The following is a 24424-nucleotide window of genomic DNA, read 5'->3' as shown; positions in this document are numbered from 1 at the left end:
ATTAAGATAGAAATTTTTTCTTGAATAATCAATTTAAATTTTTTGAAAATTAATTTTTTTTAAAAGTTTTAATATTACTTGTTGGAATAACATTGAACTATATGAAGTGAATTAATTTTCTAAATTTGAGATCATAATTATTTTTGCTATTTTTTATGACAATGGATAATATTTCTTATTACATTTGAAAATTGTTTTCCTCATTTGTTATATTTGAATTCATTTTTAACTTTAATAGATTTGTTTCTTGCTAAATAATGGAATTGGAAAATATTTTCAAGAAGCAAAACCTTCGGATTTTTGTTTGTTATTCTAAAATTAATTCTTTTTTCTTATTAAAGATTGTAAAAACACTTATTGAGATTATAAAAAACCATTTAATCAGAACTATTATCTTGAATTATATCATAATAACATATTGATTTGCATTAAACAGCAAAAGAAAACATGAGATTATTATAACACATTTATAACACGATCATAAAATATTAATTGATAAGATATTTTTTATATTTATTATATATATATATATTTATATATATTTATTAAATATATTTTTTCAACAGAAATATTAATATATTTATAATATATTAATAAATGCAATAATTTATCAATATACAATTAAAAGTTAAAGATCAATATAATTAAGTTTTCTTCTTAATATCTTTTCTTTTTAATAACATATTATAAATTTAATATTTCTAATAGGTTATTTAAAAATCACATAACTACTAATATTAGTATATAATACTAATATTATATATTCATAACCTGAAGAAATTCTGTTTTCCTTTTTAAAATTTATTAATAATTATAATAATTTATTTTTATCCTTTCAGGTATTGTTCCATCTTTATGAAAATATATGTATATCATACAGAAAAATTTTTGTGCTGTATAATACTCTTTGTACTACTAAATTAAATACTTTTTTTTCACTTTTTTTGAATATTTACAAAAAATATTGTACAATTACATTTCAAACACTTTTTTATGTCTTTTTTTATCACTTTGCATTACATCATTTAGTCATTTGTTAATTTTAAGAATAAATATATAAATAAATAATTTAAGAAACTTGACATTTTTTTTCCAATTTTTTAAAGAATACACTACTTTTTAAATATAAGAAAGAAATCTTACGAAAAGAAAGAAGTTTAATTGATGTGAATGCAATAATTAAAGTAAATTTAAATAAATATATTTATTTAAGCAATTTAAATAAAATTAATTAAGTATAATCTTTTATTTTATTTGGGCAACATGAAAAAGGAATTAGTAGTTTTTATTTTATATTATTTTTTTATTATTCTTTCTTTCATAAATTACAATAATGTATTATAATAAATAGTCAGAAACCATAATTCTGATAGTATTAATACATATAATAATAAACATCATTAATCATTTGAAGTATGGAACAAGAATTTCATCATACCTGGTGACCAAGTTAATTGTACTAATATAGGTAAATATGTTGCTATAATACTAAAAAACTAAAATGTAAATTAAATTTTTAATTGTTTTTAAATTGTTATACTTATTTAACTTACCAATGTTGACAATCTATTGTTAAGAATAGAAGCTCCAACAGTAAAATGTAAAGGATGAAGAAAGAGTTGTAATAAGAATTGCTGTATCTGAAATCATTATTATTATAGCATATATATACATATATTATAGATACATATATATATATATATATATATATATATATATATATATATATATATATATACATATACTAATTAAAATTATTCTTTTATATTTTGACATTGTATATCGATATTGTAAATTATAAAAGAAAAAATTATTTAATATTTATATAATTTATATAGATTTATAATTGTTTGGTTGAAAATTATGTAATAATTTTAGATAATAAAAATAAAATAAACTTTCATAACGAATAGAATGTAGATGATGAAAAATGTTTATATACATATAAATATATTTAATTATTTAATTCCTTTTTTACTTAATGATTGTACCTTATATTAATTGTTATATAATATTAATATTTGTAAAATTTCTATATATACTAATATATACTTGAATAAATAATACATTCTATTTCTTTCATTAAGTATCTTGTAATGACAAAGGAAAAGATTTATTTTTAACAATTTTTGGAAATTAAAAAAGATTATACAATAATTTTATTTTAATATTAAAAAAAAATATTAAATGAAAAAAAATATATATATTGACATAATAATAACTTATAACTTATTAAAAATATAAAAATATAAAAAAAGATTATACAATAATTTTATTTCAATATTAAAAAAAAATATTAAATGAAAAAAAATATATATATTGACATATATAACTTATAATAAAACTTATTTTAAAATTAACTTATTTAAAATTTTTAATAATAAAAATTATTGTAAAAATATAAAAATAAAAAAATAAATAATAAAATATAAAAATGATCATTTTTTTTACCAATAAAGAATAAAATACATAATTTATTAATTTATTTTTATTTAGTTAATCAAAATGTTATTTTCTGTTACATGCGAAAAAGGAATAAATCTATAGTGAATCATTTATTTTTTTTGATATCTATATATAACTTACATAAAACCATATATAAAACCATATATTTCTTTTAATATATATAATTTTTTAATGTATAATTTATATTAATAATTTTCTTTTACATATATTAAATATAATAAAAATTGTTAAAAGTGGTTTTATCTTTTTTTTCGAAAATAATTAAAAATTTATTATATTATTCTCAATTATTTTATAATAATCAAATTACAATTAAAAAGCAATTCAAATGATTTTAATTGAACATTACTAAAGTATAGTTTTATCATTTGAGTATATCAAAATTTAATATAATTAATAATTATTTAATATTTTCTGTAATTTTGTATTATGTTCCTTCGAAATGTCTAAATACAATTTATTTCAATTCAACAATTTCTTAATTTTATGTTAAATTATCAATATCAATCATTTCTTGCGATTTTTTAATCACATATTATGCACGTATGATTTTATTTTTGAAGAATTTTTATCCATGAAATCTATTTTTTTATTTGATATTAACATATATAAAAAATTATAAATATTTATCTCATTCAATAAATCATGCAATAATTTAAAAATCATTGCTAAATCTAATAATCATAATAGTATTGAAGTGATAATTATTTAAAATTTCAATTTTATCACCAATTTTTAATAATTTTGTAACATGTCAATAATAATATTTTAAATTCTTTTCTATGAAAAGTACTAGTAATAGTAATAGTATAATAGTACTATTGTTCATTTCTGAAGTGTAATGAATTTTAAAAGAATATATTTAATATGCATCTTAATAATCTAAATAATTACTTAAAAGAATTTTAGCTTATTAATTCTAACTTTAATATTAATTTATTAATTAGTTAGTTCTTTAATTTAAAGAATTCAGTTCCAATAATCTTGATCTTAACTTTGATAAGATTTTAATCATATTATAAAAATCATCTTATTAACTAATCTTCAGAAGATTTTAATTATTATTTCATTAGAAATTTATTTATTTATTATATATATATAGATTTTCAATACTTTATAGATTAGAATAAATGGTCCTCCAAATGTCATATTATTTGTATACATTACTTATAATTAGTTTATATTCATATTCATACAATTAATTCATGGAAACATTTTAATGAATTATTTTATTTTAATGAATTTTTTATTAGTTGAATTAATTGTGATTAAATCTAAATTAGATTATTTTAGATTAGTTTATTTATATATTATTATTTATTATTTGATCTAATATAAACACATTATAATTACATTAAATTTAATCAAAATTTAATCAAAATTTATTCCAAATTTTAGAAGTACTGCGAATATTAATTTTTTTAATTAATTTAATTTCAATCAAAATCAATTTTTCTTTATTATTGAATTATATAAAATATTTTAACTAATCTGACCATATCGAATAACTACTAAACAATATATTTTATAAAAATTGGATATAGAATTTAAATGACTGAGAAACACATTTTATGCTTTTTTATGGAGATTTCAAGATCATGATTTTTTTTTAACAGAATGATCTATTTTTTTTTGTATTAATTATATTAATTCTATATTTTTTTTATATAAATTGATAGATTGATATCAAATTTTGAGATACAAATTTAAAATATATTGTCATATATGTTCTAATTTAATAATTAATGAAGTATAACTTAATAGTTAACGAAATAATATACATTTATTATCTGAAAATTAAAGTAAATAATCGAATGATATTCTTCAAATTCAATATAATTTAATACAATGTAATCTATTTTTTAATGAAAGAATAGCATAATTATTTATATAAATATACTATATACTTTTTGAATTCTTTGTTTGATAGTTTTGTGTCATTAATTGGTTAAAATATACATTATCTGAAAAGAGTAAGATTTGATGAACGTAATAATCATAAAGATTATCCATAGTTGTTTTGCGACAAATAATGCATGTTTTAAATTAATGTGTTTGTAATTAATTAATAAAAAACATTTTTTAGAAAAAAATTATTTCTATCAATTTGTTGCAAAATTATGATAATTTGACAAATTAAATAAAAAATTTGACAAAACAATAAATGCAATTTATATTAAGTACATATGAAAAATCATTTCATTAATTATTAAAATATTTCGTTAAAATATTAAATTTAGAATATATGAAGTCAATTTTTAATTTTCTTTTGATAATAAATAATAAATTATTGAAAACATCATATTATATCATTGAATAATACTTAACAATGGTATGATATAAGGATATGTAATAAACGTAGGTCTACTTTTATAGACAATTGGAGCTTGTTTAAAAATACATTTGCTTAAACAACAGACATTTTTGTGCTGTCTGGAATATAATTTATAATAGTATAAAATAATAAATAATATGTGATGAGTAAATAATTTAGCAACTAAAGTAAGTCTTAAATATTTTTGATCAAAAGTAAATCATAATAGATTTAAATTTTTTAAATTTAAATACTATATATAAAATTTAAATTTTACCTCGTCTCTAATGGAATTATCCATATAGCAATTTTCTAATTCTCGAAGCAATTGTGTCATTATTTTTATCTATAAAATAATAATATTATGTGTAGATTAATATACATATATATTTAATTCTTTCTTAAAATATAAAAAAATATAATCTTACTTCATGATAAAAGTTATTACAATGATTATTTACGAAAATAATTCTTGCAGAATGTATAAAAATCCACAAAAATGATAATATAATTTTTTTATTTATCAATCCTTTTGTCATGCTTGATATTATTTCATAATATAAAGTATAAAATGCACCCATTAAAAATGTAAATTGCGCTATTAAATCTAAGAAAATTTGATAAGTATATGATCTATTAAGTTCACATGTAAGTTTAAAAATCTCAAAATGAATATGCCTTTAATAAAAGAAAAAAAAATTAGTTAATAATATTAAATTAATAGTTAATTGCTATGAAATTATTAAATATACCTTATAATTTGAAGAAAATGCTGAATAAAATGTTTTGTGTTATAATAATCTAGTACAATTATAAACTCACGTACAATATGTGATTGCATTTTATATTTTGTATTAATATTTGTATTAACATCATTTGTATTTGACAATTGACATATTTCTTTTATAACATCATTTATTTTATGCAATTTGTCCTGTAAAATACTTAACAAAAATTCAATAACATACAAATTTAAAAATATAATTAAAATAAGTAGATATATGAACGAATTATGAATGTAAAAATTCTTATAAAGTTAATTTTTTATGAGAAGATATTTATGAAATTTTTATAAGATTATCAACAGATATTATTTTATTAGATCTTTAATTATAAAAAATATTTATAAAATAAATATAAAAAAATAACATCTATATTCTTGTTAATTTATTTAATTTAATTCACAAGCATTTTTTTTTTTTTGTTTAATTTACCTTACAAATATGATGAAAGTAAAAATTCCCAAACAAGTAATTATGATCGGTAAATATATTAAAACACTTAAATTAAATGCTTGTACATTATCAAATTTCTTTTGGTATGTGAACCAAAACCAATTTAATCCGAAAGTACTTAACATTAATATGCTCCATATAATTAAATATTGTATGACAAAATGAAAAGTTTTTTTATAATTTTTTTTAATGCCAAATGATTTTAAAGTATTATCTATTTCTTCACATCTTGTAATAAACTTCTTCAAACGCTACAATGAAAAAAATAAATTAAATTAATTAAAATTTTTATTAAATTATAATTTTCAAAAGAATTTTTGAAGTGATATTACACTTCAAAATATATGATAGTAAGGAAAATACATTGTTAATATATTTTTAAAAAATTAAATCTCAGTGATTTTCTTAATAATAGATTGAATATAAAAAATTCTTTCTATTGAACGATATTTATGTGTTAAAACAATTAGATTTGAAATGACATTTTCTAATTCTGAAGAATTTTTCATAATTATTTCCAAAAAGACATATTATACTTTTAATGATTTTAAAATATGTTGTCAAAAACAATATTGTGAATATCTTTTTCATATAATCATTTCTCAATTTTAGTTTTCAAAATGTCAATATTTCTAATAATGTGTAGCATTTATATATTTTTAGAAAACTCAGCTGATTTTGATTTTGTTGTAGGTTCATTCTTTTAATTAAAAGATTTAATCATTGTTCATTATTTAGTTCCAATACAAAAGCAATTTTTTATTGTATATCTGTCAATTAGAAAAATAAAAAAAAATATACAAAATACAATGACATTATGCCACTTATATAAATTGAATTGTATTTCTTTCTAATTAATTCAGAAAAAGATAAAATAATATTTTCTTCTTAAATCTTTTATTGAATTAGTATAAATTTACTAATTAATTGGATTAAAATCTGTATTGAATTTGAACATTAGAAATTTAATGACATTACATCATTTATTATTCTAATCAATAATAGCATATTTTAATAGTTCTATGTTATTAAAATATGCTATTATTAATTAGAATGCTATTATTATTACATAAGTATTAGCAACTTTGATAAATAATAATATTTAGTATATTATAATATTAATAATCGCTATCATCGTAAGATTATAATATAAGATTATATCGTAAAATTATAAGTATTCGGAAATTTAGTAGATATATATATAGTTATTCATAATTTATAATCAGTACTAACATATTAAGTTTAAACTTATATCAAATCTTCGAAATACAACATTAAAAATATTTTTACGAATATCTTAAAAATTAAGATTGAAAAATAGTTATATATATATATATTAGCAAAATTATACAATTGATCTAATATATTTAACATTGATAACGTATGTTTATATATTTTTATCTAATAATATTGATATCTTAAATTTATTTTTATTCATATCAAAATATATTATTCAATTAAAAATTAAATAGCCTCGATGGCATATTAGTATTATAAGTTTTTTTTATAAATGGATATGTAAAGATTATAAGAAAATCAATTTTGTTTTTTCAAATCGCATGTTTTATTATAGTTGTATTAATGTTTACAACATGAATAGATATAATAATTGCTATTTTTAAGAAATATCATTTTTCATTATTTGGCTACCAACACTCAGATAATAATTCACAAATATAATTTATAAAATGAAAATTTCAAATTTTTTTTAACTTTTATCATTTTCATCCCTCAACAATATAAATATTATATTATAAACTTTACAGTTTCAAATGATATATTATCCTAATATTATATTTAATTTGTTGTAATTACATAGAATATAGATAAAATTATAGAAAAATTATATTCTCTCCGATTTTGATGATTTTTAAGTATATTTAAATATGTTTTTAAGTATTATTATAAATAATATCTAAACAATTTTTTCCTACATATAATCAGAAACCTTAGCTTTTAAGATATTTGTAAAAAAAATTGCTATTATTAAATAATATTTATTTATATTTATTACATAGAAATATTTATACATATATAATCAAAATTGCTGATAAACAAATGTCATGCAAACAATCATCGAAATTAGAAAGTTTTGTTTGCAATTTTGTCAAGTATGTTTCCTAACATTAATAAAAGATTTAAAAAAAAATATTCAAAGCATTAAAAACAATTATAAACGTAAATAAAAAATTGGATTTTTGAAAATAAGAGAAAGAAAAAAAAATATTTTTTTCTGTGAAACTTTATTTCAATTTAAAAATTTATTTTGTTAAATAGTCGTTTATAATTATTAAGAAGCATTTAGTAAAAGATTTATTATTATGATTTTACATGTTTTGTAAAATTATAAATATAAAAATATATAAAATTATAAATGTCAATGTTTTCCATAATTGAAATTATATTTTAATAAAAAATAACATTTATAATTTACTTCGTAATGCATAATTAATATAGACTCGCTTTAAATAGTGAAACTGAAATTTTTTATGTTTATTAGTAATATTTAATTTATTGAAATATAAATTAGTTTTAATTTAGTGTGAAATTAATACGTATTTTTTTGTTTTTTTTTTAAATAAAAATAATTATTAATCATTACATATTTATTTCTGTTTTGTTTTTCTTTTTTAATTTACAAGAAGAAAATTTGATTTAAAATATAGTACTATTTCATAGTACTATACATTGTATTCTGTGAATACAATAATTCTTTATTATAATAATTGATCATATTATATATAACCATTCTTTTTTGTTGCTAAATCAAAGCATATTATTTAAAATAAATTATAAAATCAAAATTATAATTAATTGCGAAATTATAATATATTTTATTATTGATTTATTATTGATAATATTATATTTTTTATTTAATTATTGAATTTGGTAGATGTCTTAGCATAATACAATTCAGAATTAAAAATTAGCTATATAATTAAAAATAAATATATTTTCCTATCATTTTTATTTTGTTTAACTTATATTTTTTAATTGTGCATACTATATCATTAATTATATATTATAATTTTTTTATTATATTATTATAATTATAATATTATAATTATATTAGAAATACTTACTTCTGTATTTATGATACCAAAGATTATAAAAGATATAATGACTACAATTTTAACATATGAAATAAGTGTGATACCAATCTTTCGAAATATAAGCATATTTTTATGATTTTTTTTCATTATTATTTTGAAATATGTAATATATAAAATAAGGCATATACTAATATATACTATACTCCAACTATATCGTAAACGTCCTTTTAATTCAAATACACGTAAACCAAATATTTCATTAATGATAATGACAGGTATTAACGAAGCATGTTGAGTTTTTGGTATCCACGCTATGCTTTTTATTTTAATTGTTTTCATTATTTTATCTAAAAATATAGTTTATTATTATATATATTAAAATTGCAATAAATAAAATTATGATAAATATGGTAATTCCGAGAGAGATATAATAAAATTTTAAAAACATCTTATATAAATATAATTTTTAAATATATTCAATATTATTTTTTTTAATATTACTTTTTTTCAACAATAAAATTTTTTCCTTAATTATGAGTTATGAAATATTATTTTTCCTAATTTGCTAATAAAGTTCTTTCTCAAATTATAAATGATTCTTTCCTAAATTATGGCATAATATCTTTATAAATAACTATAGAAAAAAATATAATTTTAGATAAAATAGATCAATATCTGTAACTATCGATAACATGTAATTATCGATAAGATTTCAATAAAAATCATAATTCTCTGCCATTATCAAAAAATTATTTTATTACATGAGAAGCTATTTTACATATACATATTATATATATTAATAAATGTAATTCTTACCTTTCATATTCTTTTTAATTTCGTTTATGTAAAAAATTTTATTTAATACATTTATTTTAATAAAATTTTCATTTTTCTTTTATTTCACATGTATCAATCTTTTATATATATATATATATCTTTTATATATATATATATATATAATATTTTTTCTAACTTGACATATATTTATATTACAATACCATTGCAAATTATAAAATGACTAGATGATTACTTGTACTATTTGTACTATTATACACCATTATAATCTATTTCGCATTTCATTAAAATGATTAATATGTTTTAAGATAATCATTATATTATTCAGAATGACAATATTTATAATTATATATTATACGATAATTTTTTAAAACTGATAAAAGATCTCACATGTCATTTCGCTTATTCATTTCTTAATTAGTAAGTTAAAGTGTTACGTGCGAATTTTTTTTCCATTCTTGCATCTTGTTTTTGTAAAGTAGGAGGAGAGATCTAAAAATTTATATTATTATATATATACATTTGCAGTAACTTCAGGTAATAGGAGAAATATGAAAATGATGTATAAATAATAGAATAATGGGACTGAAAATTAATAGCAAGGAAAAAATTTTCTTAATTAATAAAAACATTTAAAAATAAGATAAAGAATATAATTTTGTTTTTTTTTTTAAAGAAAATATTAATTACAATGTAATCTTTTTGATTTGCTATTAATTCATTCATTGTATATGTAATTATATTATTCCGTTGAAAGTTTCTCGTTAGAAATATCATATATCATTTATGATAACATCGTTTTCATTTTGTTTCCTATTTTTCAATATATGAAATTTCATGTTTTATATAAATTTCAATACTTCAATATTTGATTTTTTACGCGTAAATTATTGATTTGATTTTTTTTATTTATATTAATTATATCTTTAATTTTCTTTAATTTTAAAACTTGAATATTTAGCATGTTAATATATGTAAATATATAAATATTTGGATTTTAGAAATCAAGATAAGTATAAAAATTGATATATAAAAATATTAGTTGAGAATTATTTATTAAGTTATAAGTAAAATTTTATTAAGTTTTATGTATTTTAATATTATTATTTGTTTTGCATTTGTTTTGCATATTTTAATTAAAAAATACATACATTCATTTATTTCATTGTGCATTAGAGTTGGGATTATAGATAACTATGATATATTATGAATATAATATATATTTTTAATATATATTATTCGATAGAATAAATCATTATAATACAATATAAGATATAATTTTAATAACGATTTTTAATGTCGGAATTCATTTATTTAAAAATTATATAATGAAAGACATATAAGCGCAATTTGATTCTGACTTTACTAAATATATTTAAATTATTTCATTATTTCTTATATATAGGCTATCTATAGATTATAGAATTATGAATGAATTGCTGATACTTTTGTATATTATATCATAATAAAAAAATTCATAGGATCAAAACAAAGTTTCAAATAGCGCACAAAAATGTCGGTTAAGATTTATTTAATGTAATAAAAGCAATTTAAATTTTTATTATATATATATATATATATATATATATATTTATATTATATATATAAAGTAAAATAATACAATGAATAAAGACGAAAAATGAAATTTAACGGAAATTTAAATTGCTCATAATTTAATAAATAAGAATATTTCAATAAACATTTAATTAACATTTTTATATATCAACTTTTATTTGTTTTGTAGAATTTTAGAGATTTTTTTTAAGAGAATTATATGAAAATAAAAAATGTATGATAAATATTAAATCGATTTTTTCTCTAACAATCTCTTTAAAATTATTTTCTTATTTATAAATTAATATTATAATGTTATGATGTGAAATGTAATATATATTCACAAACCATAATTTTAACAATAATAAACCGTTAATCTTCAAAGATTTCGTTTAAAGGATTTTATTTAAGGCTTCATCTCAAACTTAGCTATGAACTTAATTGTACCAATACAACCAAATAAGTAATTATACTACCAAAAAACTGAAACAGAGATTAAATTTTTAAATGAATTACTCAAATTGTATTTATCAATATTCAATAGTTAAATTTTAACTTACTATTGTTGATAACTTGTTGTTAAGAATATAACCGCCAGCAGTAAATTTTAAAGGATGAAGATGAAGTTGTAATAAAAATTGTTGTATCTGGAATTATTGTTATTATTAATTTTTATTTTCTAAACAGTATTACAATAATTTCAAATTATCACAATAAATAAAGATCATTTGTATTCAATATAATTTTCATGAAAAAGTCTCTAAAGAAATATAAACAAATTTATATAGCATTTTTTAATATTATAAACAAAAGAAAAAAAAACATTCAAATAAAATCATGGAAAATATGGATATACAAAGATGGTTATAAAAATATGGGATATCTTTGATTAATGTAATTTTACATATATCAAAACAAAAAAAATGTTCATAAGACTTATAACGATTTATAAGCGTTTTAACTTTACGTTTCATAAATATGAAACGATAGTAAAGTGAAAACAAAACATTGAGTTGAATGTCATGAATACCACAGTCGTACATCGCATTACATCGTTGTTTGTATAACAAAAACTTTTAATGAAAATACAATGAATTCATATTTCTTTAGATTAGATATTAATTTAATAATATAACAAACAATGTATTTATTATATATAAGTTATAACAAATTTTAAAATTTTCGGCATTTTACATTTTATTTACATTTACATAAATTTTAAATCTAGAAATGGATTATTATAGAATACTTAAATTCATAAGTGAATCGTTTTATTATAAATATATTACATTCAACCTATTTGATGAAATCCAAAATATATTTTTTCGAATTAAAAAAGTTGAAAATATTTTTTTACAAACTTCTTTTAATTATTTTCATATATGTAAGAAAATCACTAATAATCACTTGAATCAACTTGAATTCTAGATCATTAAATGTATCATTGAATCAACTTATAAATCTTTATTTCTATTTAATAGTATATCTATGTTATTATAATTATTTTATATTTATATAGAATATATTACATAAGAATTTGACATAATTTTTTTGTAATTTTTTTTAATATATTGATACAGTTTCAACTCAGTATAATTTCTCTTCGATTTCAATGATTTTTTTATGTTACAGAAAATGAAATTCTAAATCATTTTTTTTCTCGCGATTGGAATTAATTTTTGAGATATTTTATTAATATAAATATATAACAGATATACATATGTACATACATATGTAAATAAACCGATCAAAAATCTATTTTCTCATGAATTGTGATAGACTGGAAATATTTAAATTTCAATTCATATCAATTCTTGAGTGATTAAGATTACAATGATAACTAATATCATTTTTTTTTTGCAAATCGTTCATTGCAATTTCGATCATCCAAACAATATTCTATATTTATTTTCCAAAAGATTTATGAAATATTTAGATTTTTTATGAATAAATAAGAATAATGATAATAATTTATTCATTATACATTTTGTATATTAAATGCTTTATATAATGTTGTATATTAAATATTTTTTATATAAACGTTGAAAAATATTCAAATGCATATCTTGTCATGTAGATAATATATGCATAAATAAAATTTTATCTATAATAAAATAGAAGCAATCATTTTTTGTAAGCATTTTGAAAATTAAAACCGATCACCGATTGTAGAAAAATGTTAAGAATCTCATTATAATATATTAAAAATATTTATAATATATTTAAAAATCATGGAAATCGGAAAGAAATTAGAAGAAAATAGCTTTTCTATAATTTCATCTATTTTCAATAATGTTTTCCATAATATAAATATTTATTTTTTGAAGTATTTATAAAAAATCTTTAATATTACATAATTAAATTTTTCTTCTCTATATGTCCGTAGGTGTCAATATAAATTTGATAAACTGTCTTTTAATATACATATATGCATACAAATTCTTTTTACAATATTTATCTAGACTAAAATATTGACAATAATATAATATGTTGACATTTTTAATTTTGCGACATAGGTATATTTTGATTTAACTAAAACTAAAACTAAATTTTTTTTAATTAAAACTAATTCAATGTAATCAAAATGATGAAATAAATGTTTCCGTTTCAGTTTTTCGATTTTTCTTAGATTGAATTTGCATTGGATTATATTATATTAAAATATATATATTAAAATGTCAAGATAAAAATTTTATTTACTTAATTGTGTAGAGATTGAGGATCTTATTTTTTAATTATAATTTATATAATTTATATAAATAATAGAATACCAATATAGGAAGTATTTAAGATAAGGATTAATTTATTGCATGTATAATATAAAAAAAGTCTCTCTTAAAAAGTCTCAAAAGAACTATAAGTTTCAAATCCAATCTCTTAGAAGAAAATGTTAATATTTTATATTTATTTATTTACAGAATGTTATTTATAATGCATTTTTAAACTTTTATTTACAAAATTGTTTTTTTACAAGTTGCATATTTATAAAAATATTATTTTGTTAAATGTTTACTATAAAGTTTTTATTTTAAAGTTTTTTTTTTAAATTAAAATTTATTTCAAGTGTTGCTTGATATTGATACAGATGAAAACTTTCTGAGCATGTAAAATATATTGCAATATATTAAATGATTGCTATATGCAAGATTGATTTAATCGATTTTCAATGATTAAACAAACAGTTTCGAGATTATATTATATCAATCTCATAATTAAGGCATATGGAAAAATAAAATATTGTTTGTGACCTTGTTTATTCCTTAAAAAATTTAAATAATATTATTTTATTGAATTTATTGAATTGAAATCCACGAGGAAGATCTATAATTATATAAAATTCAATATGTTAAAGCATTTCGATCAAATATTTATCGAAAATTTTGTCATTAAATGTTAAACAAATTGCAAAGAAATTGACAATTTCACAATTCAAAATATTTCAAATGTATAATATTATCTCGATTATTATATTCATAATCAATTATATTGATTTGATATTAATGTATATAACATGTAGCAGTATTTAATATATTGCGATATATTTCATGAGCTTAGAAAGTTTTTTCCTATCAATAGCATTTTTAAAATAAAAAAATTTTATAAAAAAGTCACTGTAAGTAAAATTCTATAAAAAAAATGATTCTGTAAAAATATATAATTTATAAAAAAAGAAACATTTTGTGATGAAATAATTATTTTATAAAAAAAACATTTTATAAACAAAGATTCTGTATATATATATATATATATATACTTTTCCTTAATATATTGATTTTTCTATTCTATTATAAATTTAAATGAACATAAAAATTTAACATCTTTTTCCAAGAAAACAATACATTTCATAGTTCTTTTATGATTATTTTTATTATTTTTATTTTTCGCAATAATATTATTCGATGTAATAAAAAAGAAATTGATTTAAAAAACATGTTTGAAGTTAACTTTACAATTAAGTTTTTTAAAAAATTTCGATTCGAATATAATCCGGAAGTTATGACACTAGTTTTTCAATACTTGAATAAGTAAAATTCAATAATATATAGTATCAATAAATATTTTGCAAATAACTCAAAAATGATTATATGACGAATAAATGAATAAATAAAGATTTTTGATATATATTATGCTATTGATTTTCAATAGCATCATAAAAATTAATAAGAAGAGTGTAGAAAAGATTGGGGAGGATTAATACATTTTTGAAAAAAAAGATATATGAAAAAAACTATATAAATAATATTTTAATGTTTTTTTTGCATATTTGCATTCAACATTCTATTCTTTAACAAAAACGAATATAAATTTTTTAAATTCAAATAAAAAATATATTTAAAAAATATTTTTTCATAAATAATATAAAATGTCTCAAATTTTCTTTTTTACTTATAATTATAAAAGAGAAGATGTAAAAACGAAATAATTTATTTTGTACAAATTACACAAAAAAATATTTTTGTTCGAATGATTAAATCAACATGTATGGCATTATTTAGAATACATTTGATAGTAAATTCAATATTCATTTGATTTCAAATGCGAATATAAAGAATTACAATTACATGCAAACTGCATTTTTATTTTCATCTATATTTCCAATATCTATATCATTCTTAAAATCCATATATTAATATAACATAACAAATACTATAATTAGTTAATGAATATCCTGCAAATAATTTTTTTTTTCGTGTAAATATTTGTGATATTATAAAATTTAAATAAAAAATTGAATTTTTGTTATTTTTACATTTAATTATATATTTAAATGTAAATTATTATATATTTATATGTTATTTTATTAATTTTGTACTTTTCAGCCATTATTCTTATTGGTTTATTTTCATTAATAACTTCTAGTACAACATTTTTAATATATCATCAGATGAATTTATTTAAGACTTCTATTTAAACGACATCTATTAAAATATACAAATTTTTATCATAATTTAATAATTTTTTTTTTTGGAGAATATCTAGATTACATAAGATTAAATTATGCACAATATATAATACACGTCAAACTTTCCTTAACTATATGTCTTTCCAAACTATTATAAGATTTTAAAATAATAATTCTAACAACATTTAATCTTAAACTAAGAGCAATAAAAATTGGCATATATGTGTAACATTGAATGTATTTTCACGTAATATTAATGATATCTTATAAAAATTAAAATACAATAATAAAAACTTTATATAAATGAAGTAAAAATTTACATTTTTCAGCATAAAAATGTACTTTTTTTAAAAAATAATATATTTAAATAATTTAAGTTTTAATAAATTTGCTTAAAACAATCATAATTAAATACTCTATACTAAAATATATTAAAATATATACTAAAATATATACTTTATTTTTAACGTGATAAATATAAAAATGTACCAAATTTCTCTGTATTAATCCTTCCTACTCTTCTCTACATAGAAAGATAATATTTTGCAAAAATAAATCATAATAAATATAAATTTAACTATTACATAAATATTAATAATCTCACCTCGTTTCTAATGGAGTTATCCAAGAAGCAAATATCTAATTCTCGAAGCAAATATGCTACTATTTCAACCTAATAAAATTTTAGTATTATATGCATATCTTAATATTTCTTCTTTTATGATGTAAAAAAATATTAAATTATTATTAAATCAATTATAAATATTAATATATAAAATAATCTTACCTCGCAATAGAAGTTAGTACAGTGATTATTTATAAAAATAATTTTTATAGAATATACAAGAATCCATATTATATATGTTATTATTTCTTTATTTGATATTTCTAACAAGTTTATTATTATATTAAAATATATATTATAAAGTGTATGCAATATTAATGAAAATTGCACTATTAAATCTAATAAAATTTGATAAGTATATGCTTGATTAAGTTTACGTGAAAGTTTAAAGATCTCAAAATGAATATACCTTCAAAGATAAAAAAGAAAAAAAATAGAATAACATATATATAAAATATATAGAATATAAATATAGAATAGAATATAACAGAATAAATAATGTTATCATTTTTACCAATTAGAAATATATTGATTTTAATAGGAAAAAGAGAAATAGTCTCAGATTTAAATAAAACATATCCACAAAAAAAAGTAAACAATCTATAAATATTCTATAAAATTTCTTTTTCAAAAAATAAATATAAGAACTGATTCATCATAAACAAGAAATACATTTTTTTAATAATTTTAGAAAAAAAAATTAATTTAAAATTGTAAAAATGTATTTATATATTTATATATTTATATATGTATACATATATACATATATATATTTATATGTATATTGAATTTTTAATAATAAAATTAATAAACAATATTTATTTAAATTTAATTTTATTTAAAAAATAAACGTTCATGAAATTTAATATTGGATAAATTAAGATTAATATCTTTTAGAAGAAAATTTACTATTAACTTGCAGTTATTTATAGGCACAGATAACAGAAAATATTAAAAATATCCATCTATCTATTGTCTGAGATTATCTATCTTTTTTCTATATCAAATAATATTACAAAATTAATTATAAAATTTTATATGAAATTAAAATTTTCACAAAAATAAAATAATATAAAATATATTATGAAATTATCAAATACACCTTGTAACTTGAAGAAAATATTGAATAAAACGATCTCTGTCATAACAGTCCATTACAATTATAAATTTATATGCAATATGCGATCGCATTTTGTAATCTATATTCATATTATTTGTATTTAATAGATAATGTATTTCTTTCATAATCTTATTCATTTTATGCAACTTATCCTGTAAAACACTAAAAATTCAAATTCAAAAAAAACATTATCTTGAAAGAAATATTGTGAATAATTATAAATTCATTCAATTTTTTAATTTTTTACAATTTTCACAAAAATGAAATAAAAATTAAAAGTATCATGTTTAATATTTTCATAATATCACAAGAAAAATGAAGAAAAAAAATGGAGGAATAAAAATTTATTTTTCATAAATTTGAAAAAAAATTTCTAAAAAAAATTATTTAGAATTACATTTTACATTATAAAAAAATATAATTTTAATATTCTTATGTAATATCTATTCAATTTTCTTTTAAATTTGGTTAGTGATTTTATATCGTAATACAATGATCTTTAATTATTTATGTAATTATTGATCACACTAATAATTAACTAATTTGGATCAAATCGGATCTCAGATCGATTAAATATTATTCCATATGTATAATTTATACTAAAGATATATCTAATTTTTCAATATATAATCAATGGCGAATCGTGTCATAAATCTTGGACTTGCCAAAATGTAAGTATCTTGCTAACAATCTATTAAGCTGAGTCTAACGATTCGCTAAAAACTTTTTTTTCATGAAAAAGTTTAGAATTAATTATATTGAACTTGTCTTCCCTTGATATAGCATGCAAAGAAATACAAGGAATGGAATTCAACATTTTTAAAGCGCCAGTACATTCCTTTTTTAGCAGATTCAAGATTTAAGATATCAGATTCAAATTTCAGTTTCATTTGTAGTTATGATTGTAAGAAATATAATATATTTGCAAAATAAATACATGAGATACAAACATAATTACAAATATAATTCATATTATATCAATTTTTGAAAAAAAAAAGCACAAAAAACACAATGTAATTGTATTACCTCAAACTATCACAAGAATATTATAATTTAAATAATCACTATTAATAATATTGAGCTTGCTTCAATAAAATATTATTTTCAAAATATTATTATTTGGATTTAACTGAGACTAAAAAATTTTATTTACAAAGTTTCGTCTATTATTTCTATTCAAGAATGCTACAATTTTTTTAATTTTATGTTATATATATATATATATATATATATATTATACAATATAATTTCTAGTTTATTTTCTATAAATTTTTTTGCAAGGATAAACATATTATTTGTTGATGAGATCAAAATTTAATTTAATCCAGAAATAGATTCCAAAACTTTTTAAATCATTTTTTGTTATAGGGTCATATTTAATCGAATACTATTCTGTTAAAATATCTTTTCATTTCTTTTATCAATGTTATTAATTACAGTAAATAGCTCTACAATAATTATTATGATGATTCAATGTGAAATATGAATTTTATGAGAAAATAGATATTTTAGAAAATTTTAATATCAGACATTTTTATTAAAATTAATATTACAAAAATATGATATCGAAATTAAAAGTCTACAGAAAAATATTGAAAAATGAAGTATGAGAAAATATTTTTTGATCAATAATGAGAAAAAATTTAATTGAATAAACTTAATGGTAATTATTATAAACATGATGTATGAAAATAAATATTATAATAATTTCTATTAATTTTTTTTTTCAGATACTGATACAGAATCTATTTTCTTATAAGACTGAAGTCATATTTCAAATTAAATCAATTCAAATATAAAAATAATTTATAACGATAGAAGATTATTTTTTTACGAAATAATGTTTCAATGCAACATTTTTAAGAATTTTTTTAAAGAATTTTAAACTAATTCATTATTAAATATCTAGCACTAAATCTTAATCTCGATAGTATTTAAAAATGTTGTAGCAAGAAAATTTATGATCAAGGGAAATTAATTATATTGCAGAAATTAAAAAAATATAATTTACTTGAACAGAGACAATAGAAGAAATTCTAAATAACTTAATTATTGATATTTATAGTTGTTTGATTAAATAATTAAAAATAAAAGAAAATTGTATATAAATGTAAAGATAAAATGTATATAAATCTCTTTAAATTTATGAAAATTTTTTGAGATTTTTATTCTTTTTTCCCCTTTTTTTTTTATCTTTCTTATACATTATATATTGAAAATACATAAGAATTTTTGTTTCAATCTTAGAAATTGTAAAAATATATGAATTTATAATTATTCATATTATATAAGAAAATTTGTAAAAAAGAAATATTATAAATACTATAAATATATAAATGCAATAATTATAAAAATCAAATACTTTCTAAATTTATAAATTATATATTCTAGTATTAATTAAATATTATGAATTATTAATAGTATTATAAATTATGAGAAATTCAAAAATATATAGTTTAAAAAAATTAAACTTTAAATTCAAAAATATAATATTTATCTTTCTATTCAATGGATTTTATATTTATGATTATTTTTCTTATAATTTACCTTATAAATATGCTGAAAGTAAAAGTTCCAAAATACATAGTTGTTATTGGAATATATATAAAAATAACAGAAACAAGTTCTCGTTCAATTATATCAATATACCAATAAAAATTTAATGATATAATGCTTATCATTATTGTGCTTAACACAATTAATTTTTGTGCAATTTGGAGAAATATTTTTCGATAATTTTTCTCAATTCCAAATAATTCTAAAATATTGTCTATTTGTTCACATCTTGCAATAATTTTCCTCGAACACTATAATAGAAAAAGAAGAAAAATATAAGAAATATAAAAATCTAAAGAAATTTGTAATATAAAATGTTAATATATTCGTAAATCACTTTCTGATTTTACAAGTCAAAACAAAAATTAAAAATATTCATTGAGGCTTATTCATTATGTAATAAGCAATTTATATTGAAGAATTTTTAATTTTTTTTCAATTAAACAAAAGAATTATTAGTTAGATGAAGTGAAATGGAGAAAGAATGAGATTAATGTATAGCCGAAACAAAATGATCTTACTTTACTGTGTCTTGTTCGCAGTAAAATATATAATTTTATGATAAATTATTGATAAATTTTGATAAATTGATAAATATTGATAAATTATTAGTTAATTTATTATAAATATATATTATATATTTTAATAAATATTTATATATAATATATCATAAATATAAATTGTTACAAGTTAATAAACATTAATTTAATTTAGTAATTTATTAATTTATTAATTTAATAAGCTTTATCCGAAATTCTTGTACCAATTTTTGTATTTATTTTAGTTTTTGGAACTGAACTTTTAAAGATGATTCATGAATTTACTAATTTTATATATAAAAGAAAAATTTTCAAACATCGTTTATTTATTTATTTATTTTATATTTTATATAGTAATATTGTATATATAGTATGATATTCTTAAAAATATATATATATAGTATATAATAGTATATATATAAATATATAGTATGATATTCTTAAAAAAATAATATTAAGTAGATTAAAATTTTTTTTATCTATATTTGTTATGTTTTTTTTTTTATTTGCATCAAGGAGAACAAAATTTCAAGAAAAGTTTCAGATGAAATCTAAATATTTTATTGTATGCAAATAAATTTATGCATTTGCTATTAATTTAAATTTTGAATGTGAGCCGTGTTCAGGAGGCATTGTATATCATTTTACGAATATTATAATTTACCAAGCTACTTATTATTAGCTTTTATTATTAGCTTTTTTAATTAGCAGTTAATGACGAATTGATATTAACGTATTTTGATTATATAGGTATTTTTATAAATTTATTAAATAATGATAATTTATTAATAATATTTAAATATTATATTACTAATATTATTATTAATATTATTATTAATGTTATTAATATTATTAATATCGAGCATTTATCATTAAAAATCAATTTTTAATTAATAGTCTTAGTATAAAATATATGAATATAATAATATCAGCAGGTTATTTCATTATATTTAAATATGTAGAACAAAATTAATTAATATTTTCTTACATTATTTCATTCAACAATATATGAGATGATACTTTTATTAAAGTATCTTACGAGAATTGAATTAAATAATAATAATTTTTTGAGCAAAATGTATTAAACTGCGTGATTTTAAAAAGTAATGTCTAACAATCATCCTATATCTTTCATTTTATTTGAATGATTGCTCGATAATGAGAAAAATAGGAGAAGTTTTCGTATAGAAAAAATTTTTTCGTGATTACTGTGAATAATTTTTTTCCTATATTTTTTCACGTCATTCATAATGATTTTTAGACTCGATTATTCAAAAATGGAGTGCTATTATTTATATATAATTATATTATATTATCTTATGTCCTATATTATAATTATAAAATTTGTGGATTTGAATGTTTATCATTAATACAACTTGTAAATTTGTTAATTAAACTACTTTGGAAATTTTTCCTTTTTAAAATTATATTTTAAAAAGAAATATCTTTAAATGTTTTTTGTTTGAAAAATTCAAATATTGGCTATTCGAGGATTCAAACATTAATCTCATTAAATAATTATAAGGAAAACATAATACTTAGTATTTATCATTGTAATTTCGATTGTCCAAAATTTTATTTTTCGTGGATTCGAAAATATTGAATTTAAAACATTTTAAGTTTATCATAATTCATGTTACATACATATGTTACAGCGCATTTTATAAGTTTATAAGTTTTCATGAAATATAATTTATTCGATAATATGTTTAATAATATAACAAGTATTAATTATAAAATATATATTTAAACTATATTTAAATTAAAAATTATAGTAATCAAATCACTAATAAATGAGATAATGTTATATATTTGATCCAGATATGATAAACGATTAAAATTAACAATAATATTTATTATAACATTTTCAGTTCAAATTGAATATCTGGATATTCATTACTACATGTGAGTTTTTTAAATTCAATTTAAATGAAAGAGAGAAGTTATGAGTTGAAAAAAGATTAGCGTCAAATTTACTTTAACAGTTTACCTTATTCGATATTCGATTGAAGCTTATTTTGAAATTTTATTTCCAAAAATTAGTAAAAATAGCAAAGAAAATTAAAAAAATCCGAATAAGAGAAGGGAAGACTATTCTATGTAAAAGCATGTTTTCTTCTAGTATTTATAATTTGTTTGTTCTTTATAATTGTTACTATGTATTATTATAGAAATACTTACTTCTGTATTCAGGATTCCAAGAATTATAAAAATCATGACGCACATAATGTTAATAAATATACATACTTTATAGCTGATCTCTTGGTATGTAATCCAACTTTTGTAATGTGAATTTATTATTACATTCAATAATATAATATATAAAATCAAGCATATGCTAACGTATATTATACTCCAGCCATATCGTAATTGTCTTTTTGATTCAAATACACGTAGACCAAATATCTCATTAATAATAATGATATGTAGTAACGAATCATATTGTCCTTTTGGTGTCCATGCTAAGATTTTTGTTTTAAATGATTCAATTAATGCGTCTGGAAACACAATATGTATTAGAATTATAATTATCAAATCTATGACAAATAATAATTTTCAAAGATTTTTATAAAATTATATAATTATATTATATATTATATTATATTATATAATATAATATTAATTGTACATCATATTGTATAATTATATATGTAAAATTATATTTTTATAAAAATTATATATAATAAATTATAAATAATTTTATATAAATTTTATAATTTATAATTTTATAATTTAATAATAAAATTTAATAATTTTATAATTTAATTATACAAAATTTAGTCAGATTTTTATAAACATACATTTCATGTAAATACAATTTTAAAAATATTTAATATTATGTTTTCTAATTCGTATAGTGAAATTTTTCTCTAAATTGTGTAAATAATAATATAATATTTTCATAAATCATTACAGAAACAAGAAAATAAATTTTGTTTAAAATTAATCAATTTGAAATTATTTGAAATTTATGAAATGAATCTTTTCAACGAAATTAAGTTTTTTTCTATTATTGAAAAAAAAAATTATATGAAAAAGAATTTGATATGCATATATTCATATTCTTACCTTTCATATTCTTTTAGTTCTGTTCATGTAAGTTATATTTGTTTAATGTAATTTTTACTTTTTAATTAATTATTTCTTTTTTTTTGCGTTTCTTCTAAATTGCCATATATGATTGCAAATTATAAAATGAATAGATGTATCTACTTGTATATCATCATAACCTTCTTCATATCTCATTTGCGATTAATGATACTG

General features: G+C 17.0%; 1 protein-coding gene across 1 annotated transcript; it reads right to left on the bottom strand.

Annotated features, from left to right (window-relative positions):
• Positions 1 to 1400: 1400 nt before the first annotated feature.
• Positions 1401 to 24236, bottom strand: LOC147656523 (uncharacterized). The gene is made up of 8 exons (XM_086914539.1): positions 24230 to 24236; positions 23342 to 23658; positions 5995 to 6266; positions 5533 to 5724; positions 5209 to 5458; positions 5058 to 5126; positions 1554 to 1640; positions 1401 to 1496 (listed from the first exon to the last, which is right to left on the bottom strand). The coding sequence occupies exons 1-8, from the start codon at positions 24234 to 24236 to the stop codon at positions 1401 to 1403; spliced, it is 1290 nt and encodes a 429-aa protein (XP_086770665.1).
• Between the last annotated feature and the right edge of the window lie 188 nt (positions 24237 to 24424).

Source organism: Apis florea, unplaced genomic scaffold (assembly GCF_048593485.1).
Source record: "Apis florea isolate Af1SG1 unplaced genomic scaffold, ASM4859348v1 contig_3696_pilon, whole genome shotgun sequence".
In the NCBI taxonomy this organism is placed as follows: Eukaryota; Metazoa; Arthropoda; class Insecta; order Hymenoptera; family Apidae; genus Apis; species Apis florea.
Note: the sequence above shows the minus strand (reverse complement) of the source record. Positions and strands in the feature narration are given on the sequence as shown.